This window comes from Otolemur garnettii, unplaced genomic scaffold, assembly GCF_000181295.1.
Source record: "Otolemur garnettii isolate 467f Iridium unplaced genomic scaffold, OtoGar3 scaffold00019, whole genome shotgun sequence".
In the NCBI taxonomy this organism is placed as follows: domain Eukaryota; kingdom Metazoa; phylum Chordata; class Mammalia; order Primates; family Galagidae; genus Otolemur; species Otolemur garnettii.
Genome location: NW_003852414.1, coordinates 27,401,375 through 27,412,002, shown reverse-complemented (window position 1 = coordinate 27,412,002; position 10,628 = coordinate 27,401,375). Strand labels below are relative to the sequence as shown.

Sequence of the window (10,628 nt, the reverse complement as noted above, 5' to 3'; positions counted from 1 at the left end):
AAAAAAAAAAAAAAAAAAATGGGGAAACCACCTAACAGACACCTCACTAACTTACAGATGACAAATGAAAAAATGCCCCACATCACGCAACATTAGGGAAGGCAAATTAAAATGACAATAAGATACCACCACACATCAATCATAACAGCCGAAATCCTGAACAGCAAGAACACCCAGTACTGAAGGTGGAGCCCCACTCACTGCGGATGGGAGTGCAAAATGCAGAGACTGCCCTGGAGCACAACTGATCCCATTCTTACCGAACAATCCAGCAATTAAACTCATAAGGAGTTACCCACAGGAGATGAAAACTGTGTCTGCCCAAAACTAGCACACAAATGTTCATAATCACTCAAACTTGAAGACATCAGAGGTCCCTTGGTAGGTGGAGGGTAACTAAGCCGCGGAGCACCTGGCAGTGAAGTGTGAGGACACCAGGAAGGAAGGAGCCACCAAGGGTGGCACGGTCCTCACACCTATGATCCCAGCACCCTGGGAGGCTGAGGCAGGTGGGTTGACTTAGCCAGAGTGAGCCCTTGTCCCTGAAAACAGCCAGGAGTTGTAGTGGGCGCCTGTAGTCCCAGCTACTTGGGAAGCTGAGGTGAGCTGTGACACTATGGCACTCTACTGAGGGTGACATAGTGAGACTCTGTCTCAAAAAAAAAAAAAAAAAAAAAAGAGCCATCAATTCAGGAAGATACTCAAGGACCCTTGGAAGCATATAAAGAAGATAACTTGCAAATGCCACATATCGTGACCCCCAGCTCTGTGATGCTCTGGAAGAGGCCACTCTGCAGGTTAGTGAAGAGTGGTGGTGGGGGCTCTGCTGGGCAGAGCAGGGGAGGGGTTATGGAGGGCCGAGGGGGAAGTAGGGGGCAGCAGAGCACATTGGGTCGCAGGCCAGTGAGACTGCTCGGCCGATACTGTGCTGATGGGTACAGGTCTCGGCACACCCATCCAAACACACAGCATGCAGCACCAGGAGCGCCCCCATACAAACCACGGCACTGAGAGGTCATGACCCGCCTATAATCTCAACAAGTGTCCAAGTGGACCACTGTGCAGGGGGCTGAGGGTGGGGCAGGGGTTGTGCATGTAGGTGGAGCATACAGACAAATTTGCTGTACTTACCACTCAATCTTGCTGTGAGCCTAAAACTGTTCTAAAAAATAAAATGTATTTTACACACACAAAAACAATTGTAAAGAATTATAAAGAGAATTTAAAATTGTGGAGGGAGATCTGAACAGATGCTTCAGCAAAGAGTAAGGTGGTCAAAATCAGCCTATGAGAGATGCTCAGGCTTATTTATCACTAGAGAAGTAGAAATTAAAACTACAGGGAGTCACCACTGCGTATCTACTAGAAAACCCAAAACTGAAGCCGGCACAGCAACTGGCAAAGATGTGCAGTGCCTGCCCTTAAAGTCCAAGTAACAAGGAAGACAGTGGGCAGTGCCGCCAACTTAATGACATGCCTAATCTAGGGGCACCACTCCCAGCCAGTCAGCCCAGAGATGTGCACAGCAGCTTCATCTGCAGCACAATCTAAATGTCTGTCACCTGCTGGCTGAATACACTAACTGTGGTATATCTACTCAACAGAACACACCTCAGCACTGAAAAGCAAACCAGGCACTGATACACTCAACAACACAACAGCTACACAGGCCAAAACAAACAAAGGGCCATCACACAATTGATCGCACCTGTATGAAACTTCTAGCAGACGCAGACTAGGCCGCAGTGACAGAGCAGGTCCATGGCCCCTGGAGGGCAGAGCAGACTTCTGGGGAGTGACAGACACACTTGTTATCTTGACTGGCAGTTTCGTGGGAGTATAGATATGTATGTTCTGCTTCCTTATGCGTAAATATGCCTACTGCATTTTTACTGACGCTATTTCTTTTTCATCTCTTTATTTTTCTTTATAGCCTCCCTTTTATGTAGCCACTTGCAGTATAATGGAAGTAGTATTTTTTCTTTTATTGACTGATGATATTCCTTATACGTGTTCCTGTACTCATAGCATTTTCTGGGTTTCTTTATCTGTTTTTTAAATTTTACCTCTAACCTCCATGTCAAATGCCTTGTGATCCTCAGTTCCTAGAAACATATATAATACTTGGCCAAAAAAAAGAAAGAAAGGAAAAAGGGAAAAAAGAAAGTCAAACCTTACAGAATGACATCTATAGCAGGTGTATCAATTCCACACCCTCTGGTGCCTCCCCCTTGGTTCACCTACCCAGTAACATCTACACGAGCCTCAAAGAGTTTCCTTCACAGTCACATTTGTATACTCTCACCATTTACCTCTGAATCCATAAAACCATGTCCTTCAGTTCATACATACTCAACTCTATATAGACGATATCCTCTCACATATATTTGGGAATGTCTTTATCAATGTTATTTTAAGAGTTATTCTACTGACATTAATTTCAATGATTTTAAGAGTAAAAACAAAGCATTTGATTCTGATACACTGTGACATATATGTATATTAAGATATAAAACATTCTAGAAATATACAACTTAACACTAGAGTTCAGTACTCAAATTAAAATATTAAAGTGTGTACTGTGTGTCTGATTCTCTGTTAGAGTAAGAGTTAAATGTAAGATGAGAACTTTGCTCCCAGGATCTTACTCATGGTATCCTCTTCAGAATTGTAACTAACATGCTAAGATATATTCTGAACACACAGGTACTGCAGAAGCACATGTTATTTCTGTCCAATACCTGAATGTAAAAAGAAGAAACTAAAGAGCAGATACAAATGGATACAAAGTAATAATTTAAGACTCATCCAGAAGTATACTTCAGGAGAAGGCCAGGGGAGCCGGGGTAGGCATTGGGAGGGGCAAGGAGGCCCTGCGGGACCATCCACAACAGGCAGGCCCCCACCGACAGGTGGCTATCAGAGACATGAGGAGCAGACTCTGTGCTAAATGGCAGCAGGGAAGTGTAGCACCCACTGTGCAGCTTTCAGAAGTCTGCCAGCTTCCTTGCTATTTCCTTCAATAATTCAAAAACCTATGCCATTTGTCTAAAACCAGAAAAACAGAAGACAATTTTCATTTATGAAGAGAAAATCCAACCAAGTACTAAGGTTAAGATGTTTCACACTGCTATTAAGTCAGATCTACACAAGGAGAAAAACACCCCACACCGACTATTGCCAGAGCAACTAAACCCAGGTCTCCGTACAGCAAACACCCCACTGGGTGCACAAGGGGGAAAGTTGTGGCAGGGACGGTAAGGTGGCTTTACACAGACATGACAGTGTCTTCCTCATCCAAACCATGCAGCACGACACAGGAGACTGACTGTGTTCCACCCATGGTTCTCAGCACAGCCTTCCTGAGGAAGGCCCCTACAGCAATAACTCACTGGTACCTGTGGCCTTTGCATAAAAAGTGAATTTTTGTAATTAAAAACAACAAATTCCACATTTAATAGAGAAGGAATCCATAGTGAAGTATTTCAGGTAAGAGCCCCATGGAGCCTATGGAAGCCCTGACTGAAGCGAGACCACACACCAAAGCTCCCACTGTGTACTCCAAATACACATACCTGGTGTCCGTCACCCCTCAGTAATGTGAGTTTCCTTTGTTAAAAAAGACAGACAGACCACAGAGAGGTTGTAAATAGAGAGTCTGTAGAGGCCTAAACCTGCCAGGCAGAGAGGCAGAGAGCCACATCCCATGAAGCCCTATAGGCAATGTTTAGATATCAGCTGATACTGCCCAATTTCAAAGAAACAACTTGATTCACAATAACCTTTTAAAGAAAAATGGGATGATACTTTACCAAAACTAAAGCAAGAAGTTGAAATTTGAAAGAAATTTTCTTTTCTTTTTTTTTCTGAGGCAGAGTCTCACTTTGTCACCCCAGTAGAGTGTCATAGTGTCACAGGTCGCAGCAACCTCTAACTCTTGGGCTCAAGTGATTCTCTTGCCTCAGCCTCCCGAGCAGCTGGGACTACAGGCACCCGCCACAATACCCAGCTATTTATAGAGATGGGATCTTGCTCTTGCTCAGGCTGGTCTCAAACTCATGAACTCAGGTGATCCGCCCACCTCGGCTTCCCAAAGTGCTAGAATTACAGGTGTGAGTCACCACGCCTGGCCTTTCAAAAAATTCTTTTAGTGGCAAAAGACGGAATCAAAATGTACTTACCCATAAATACTGTTACTCCTGTTTTGTTTCCCATGAATATAACAACTGCCTTTAAAATCTCCACTACCAAGATTCTTTTCCACTTCATAGCTCCACAGCCTGTCTGAGGTTTCCAGACAGGTCCAGTCAGCACTCCCAGGCCTACTGGGCACTATTCCTAAAGTACTAGGTGTGGTCTGGGAGGAGTGGAGACCAGGGAAGAATTCCGTTTACCCCCATGTTCTCTAGCTGAGATGTCTGATGCTGTGCAGGACAGCATGGTCCTCTCTAAATGGGCATTACTTACACCGCAACACATCCACGATCAGACCCACATCGGTGCTGAGCTTCTTGACGTGGTCAAGGTTAGCCACCGTTGTAATTGGCACATACTGGTCACTGTCCATTTGTGATATCAGGTACATGTCACTAGCAAGGTTCTCTCTGTGGGAAGAAAGGCAGTTTCACCTGAAGCAGCCCCAGACCCGCAGGGTGGGTGTGGGGCAGCACTGACTATTCTGCTGTCAGAGCCCAAACTATACCTGTGACTCACCATCTCAAAGTGTCTCTTGTGGAAAAGAAGAGAGACCAAAAGTATAAAGCACACTTCCCTTTATACAATTGAAATTAATAAGCTGACAATTCTAGGATTAGTCATTTACAGTTCATTTTTGTTCTGAAAGTGCATGAGAAGCTTACTGAAAATATACACAATTTTTATAAGTAAGGAAACTCAGATGAATACACAAGAAAGGTAAGAAAAACACAAATAGGCGGTTTCCCAAACACATGCTGTAGATTCTAAAGCAGCTGCCAGAGAAGCTGCAGCTCAGCTCTAGCTTCCTGGCAGCCACAATGGAGAAGGAGAAAAAGAATCAGCAACTTGACTGGCAGGGTCAAAAGGTGAGCCACAGGTAACCAGCAGCTCAGGCCAGCATGCGCTTCATCCTGGTGTTTGGCCAATGTTCTTTGTGAATTCTCAGGAAAAAGACAACATGTAATGCACTGGAAAAGGCCCCCAGACTAACAGAGCAGTAGGGCCCACAGGATCTTTTCTCACATGGGGGCCAACAGTGGGGTGGGGGCCCCTGCCCTGTCCTCACTGCAGCCAGCTACCTGCTGGATGACGTGGGTGACTCCGGCCTCACAGGGGCCCCAGGTGAGTGTGTGAGTGGCAAGGAACTGGGTTTCAAAATTTGCCACAACACCTATGTGTCTGCCACACTGGGATGCAGCACACCAGGCCCACTGCAATGCCATGGACATGCCAGACCAGCTGAGACCTCACCCTGCCCTACAACCTCCAAGAGGCCCTCACCAGGTAACTCTGAGGGATCTGCAGGGGTTCCAGAAAAAACATGTGAAAAACCATCATCAACAGAAAATCCTATACACAGTCTATGAATTGTCACTCACTCTCAGAGAAAATTACATTTAGCCCAATCCCATCTTCCCGTATGTCCAGTTTCTGCCATTTGAATTTTTAAAACTCTAATAAAAAAAGTATTACTCAAAAAAAAAAAAATCCCCAAAATATGAGCACAATGTAAAGGAAACAATTTGTTACTGCAGTATTTGGCGCATCTGCATAAACAGACTTTAGGGCGGTTAAAGACTCCAAGGCCCCACCCTTGGAGGGGTGGACCTCGTCTCTCAAACCACAGTGGTGAGGGGTCATCAGGTGACAGGTGTGGGCCCAACACTGGGTGCCAGCGACATAAGGATCATGTTCAGACTGACAAAATATCAAAAAGTTGTTATTGCTCAATATTCTAATTTCTTATTAAAATCTATACACACAGGTAACACATGTGCTTTTTTTATATATAATAACCAACGCATAATAGAGATGTCAAGTCCTAAAAGGTCACTACTAGGCTTACCGAGATAAGCAGAATTCCAACGTTTTCTTAAGTACTTCTCGGGGGTCTTCCTGGCTTTCTGGTTGAGATTCATTTCCTCCTACAGAGCAGTAATAATCAACTCAGGAAAATGGCTTCAGATTTACCAAGCCGAGAATTCAGCACAATTCTGGGTGTTTTTACTATATAAATACAGCTACATACATGCATAGAGGATAAGAAAAATACAATTACCTTACCTACTAAAAAAGTGCAAGAAACAAAAACAAAAAAGAATCTCTTCCCTTTCCCCTAAACAAAAGCAATATAATTAGAAAGATAATCTGTGTTTTCATTAGCAGAGTTCAGCAGAGGCTTCATCACAGACAGAGTATATGCTTAGTTAATGCCTTGCCTCACTTCAAAAAGGACTTTCAGGTAACCTACAAAAACACACACACCAAACAATAATGAAATATTAAGGACAAAATTAAAACAAGAAAAGGACAAATGCTGGCAAAAAGCCATGGCTGAGATCATAAACACAAGGGCCACGAGGGCTGGGCAGCTCCTACCCTAGAGGCTCAAATCTGCCTTCATTTCCAGGCAGTCAAAGCAACGGGTGAGGAACAGTTTTTACAGAAATCTCACCAGAGAACAGTAAACACGTCAGATCATCAAGGATACTAAATCCTAGAAGAAACTTCTCGTGAGAAAACACTGCAGGCATGGGCCTTACTGTGGGAAGAGCCAGGGCGAAGGCCCCCAGCTCTCCAGGCATAGCACCAATAGGCATTTTCACCATGGCAAGAGAAAGGCAGGAATGCTAAGAACTATACTATACAAATGAGCACGGCACAACCACACCACTCACACGTCACACCCAACACAACAGATACCTGTGTCTTAAAAACCAGAGTTAAAGACCACGAAAGGGCAGATGAAGTGAGGGCGAAAGGACACACAGGGCAGAGAGCTGGTGCCACTATCAGATAATGAGCTCTAACAGAATCCACCCCACCAGTAAAAAGAAAACAAAACTGTAGGACTCTAGGAACACACCCTGACACAGCTCCACCTGAAGGCTGCTCCTGAGCCCCCACGTTCAAAATCACACCCACCCATATGTGACAGCTGAGGACCCAGCACGGGACTGCCCACGGTCAGGGGAAAAGCAGACAACAGTTCAACGGCAAAAGCAGCTCAAACCAGGGAGCTAACCCAGGCCCCAGCACATGGGGAGCCACAGGCACAGAGGTGGACCCGGTGCAGGCAGACACGAGGTCACAGAGGCAGGGCGTGTGAGCCAGATCAAGTAGGACGTCAAGGTTCTGTCCAGATGTGTGCACAGGAAAGTGGTTCAGGCCGACATTATGGAAAGCTTTCTCTTGTCCCATGGTACAGCCAATGGATGTACCCACTACTCAGGACACCCCGTTATAGCTGGTGCTGCCTGGGGCACTGCAGCCTCCTCAATGACAGTAGGAAGCAAAGGACACATATGTGCCACTGGTTTGCTGGGAACACAGGGGTGAAGGTGAAGGTGGGGGGAAGACATAGCAGGGCCAGGGAGGAGTGAGACCTAACTAACCCCCACATGGGCCCCAGGGAGAGATGGACAACTGTAGTTCTAGGCCAGCGGTGGGCTCAAACTGCACGCAAGAGCAAAGGGGGCGAGGAAGCAGCAGACTCCTGTCCCAAAGCATTCTGCGGGGCAGATGGGCCATCCAGTCACACAGAGGATGACCGAGGACGCTGCCTTACAGAGACAAGGATACCCGAGCAACAGGAGAGCACCACAGCCCAGCCAGGCAGGCACACCAGGAGGCCAGAAGGTAGGCGGCAGTTCAGCAAGGCACAAGCCATCTGCCCGCACCAAAAGAATGAGTGGAAATAAATGAAACAGATGTTGGAATGTTAGCCAGCCTTCAGGCAACAGGCCACATGGATCCCTGAGCAACATGAGAGCCATAAGGTAACTGTAGATGGCCCCACTCACGGACTTGACGAAGTCCCAGCCTGTGGCCAAGGAAGTGGGAGGCCAAATGGAAAGAGAATGCAGCAAGCAAGTGGGCTGCAGTGCAAAGATGCAGGGGAGGGCAGGTGGGCTGCAGAGCACAGACACACACACAGGGCACACGGCAGGTGGGCTGTAGAGCACAGACACACAGGGCTCGGGGCAGGTGGGCTGCAGAGCACAGACACACACAGGGCCAGGGGCAGGTGGGCTGCAGAGCACAGACACACACAGGGCACACGGCAGGTGGGCTGTAGAGCACAGACACACAGAGCAGGGGGCGGGGGGCTGCAGAGCACAGACACACAGAGCAGGGGGCAGGGGGGCTGCAGAGCACAGACACACACAGAGCAGGGGGCAGGTGGGCTGCAGAGCACAGACACACAGGGCAGGCGGCAGGGGGGCTGCAGAGCACAGACACACAGGGCAGGCGGCAGGGGGGCTGCAGAGCAGAGACACACAGGGCAGGTGGCAGGAGGGCTGCAGAGCACAGACACATGGCAGGTGCTCCAGAGAGCAGCAAAGGGGCCCCATCAAGTAGTCAGCCAAGCTCTGATCAACACACAGGTGTAATGCAACTACCCAAGGCTCATGGATGGAACACCCAGAGACGATCAGAAGTCATAGTATCCATTACGTGCCTTCCTCCACCATGGGCAAGAAAATCTCTTATTTTGGCTTGGCGCCTGTGGCTCAAGAGGCTAAGGCGCCAGCCACATACACCTGAGCTGGCGGGTTCAAATCCAGCCCGGGCCCGCCAAACAACAATGACGGTTGCAGCCAAAAAATAGCTGGGCGTTGTGGCAGGCGCCTGTAGTCCCAGCTACTTCAGAGGTGGAGGTAGGAGAATCACGTGAGCCCACGAGTTGGAGGTTGCTGTGAGCTGTGATGCCACGGCACTCTACCCAGGGCGACACTTGAAGCTCTGTCTCAAAAAAAAAAAAAAAAAAAATCTTCCTATTTCAAGGAACACTGCTCCCGTGGGAGAAATAATGAGCCCCACATTAATGCCCTGCTCATGCCTAATAAATCTTAAAAACAAGATGTGAAAGACATTGTTTTCAAGTAACTTAGCTGCGTCCCAGGACAAGAATCAACATATTTATAGAAATGCATGGGAAAAAGCAAGCAAATGTGAGCCTTTCCAATGAGGAACACTGGCCTTGAGAAACGGTCCAGAGCTGACACAAATGCTACTGTTGCTGATGAGGATAAGTCACTACGGCTGCATTCCACACACTGAAAAATTTCAGGAAAGATATGAAGATTATATATAAAAGACCCAACTGGAACTTCTAGAGATTCAAACTACACTGTCTGATATTAAAAGTACCAGATGAAAGTTACGACAGATATGTGATATAGGCCGGGTGAACCTGAGGAAACTTTCCAAAATGAAACAGAAAAGAGACAAATGAAGGTGCGGTCAGGAGGTGAATGAACACAATCCACATCAGGAGCCCTTCAACGCAGAGATAACTGTACCTGGGAACAAACAGCACCACCAGTGACCACATGGAGCTTTAGTTCTTGTTCTAAGTAATCTCCTAAAAACACAATTGGCTTTTAAATAAAAATGAAGACAAGACATGCTCAGTCTACAATGTCATAACTATGACATATGCAACAAGGCATCAGTGGCAGTTGAGTGGTGGCATCTGCTGTTCTCGCATGGCTCCAGTGAAATGGAAAAAGAAGCCTGAGGTACCCTGTGTCTGCTCAAGGAAGGAGAGTATAAACACAAAGAAGACATTAGTGTGGGCGGTGCCTGTGGCTTAGTGCCGCCGCCATATACCGAGGGTGGCAGGTTCAAATCCAGCCCCAGCCAAACTGCAACAAAAAAATAGCCAGGCATTATGGTGGGCACCTGCAGTCCCAGCTACTTGGGAGGGTAAGGCAAGAGAATCGCCTAAGCTCAAGAGTTTGAGGTTGCTGTGGGCTGTGAGGGGACAGAAAGGCCCTGGGCTGAGATTTCCAACAACGACGACCCTATCAGCAGGGATGTGTCCCACTGACAAGTGTGCACTGAACAGGATGTGACACAATGGCGCTTTACATCGGTGGTCCTCCTCCCAGCCCTTAACACTAGTCTCATGATGAAAAAAATCATAAAATTCCCCTACAAAATACCTGACCAGTCAGCAAAAAACAAGGGAAGGCTGAGAAAATGTCACAGCCAAGAAGAGCCTAAGAAAACATGACAACTAAATGTAATGTCATCTCCCAGATGGGATTCCAGAACAGAAGGAGGATGTTCAGTGAGACGTGTCACCACCAGGTCAGTAACTGCAGTGAATACTCCGTCAGTGTAAGACACTCAGAATAGGGAAAGCTGGGTGCTAGGCACGTGGAAACACCATACATTCAATCTTCTTGATTCTACTGTAAGTCTAAATCTATTCTATGCCTGGTTGTGGTGGCTCACCCCTGTAATTCTAGCAATCTGGGAGCTGAGGTGGGTGGATCACTTGAGCTCAGGAGTTCAAGACCAGCCTAAGCAAGAGCAAGACTCCATCTTTACTAAAAAATAGAAAAACTACCCAGGCGTTGTGGCAGGTGCCTGTAATCCCAGCTACTCAGGAGGCTGAAGCAGAAGGATCACTTGAGCCC

General features: G+C 47.0%; 1 protein-coding gene across 3 annotated transcripts in view; it reads right to left on the bottom strand.

The window, feature by feature from the left end:
• Positions 1 to 10,628, bottom strand: part of LARP4B (La ribonucleoprotein domain family member 4B) — a 95,517-nt gene that overhangs the window by 34,557 nt on the left and 50,332 nt on the right. For all 3 annotated transcript variants that reach the window (XM_023511384.1, XM_023511385.1, XM_003786845.3), the window contains 2 exons: positions 6,044 to 6,122; positions 4,468 to 4,604 (listed from right to left, as the gene is read on the bottom strand). In XM_023511384.1, the coding sequence (XP_023367152.1) occupies positions 4,468 to 4,604; positions 6,044 to 6,122 (216 nt within the window). The remainder of the gene's footprint in view (positions 1 to 4,467; positions 4,605 to 6,043; positions 6,123 to 10,628) is intronic.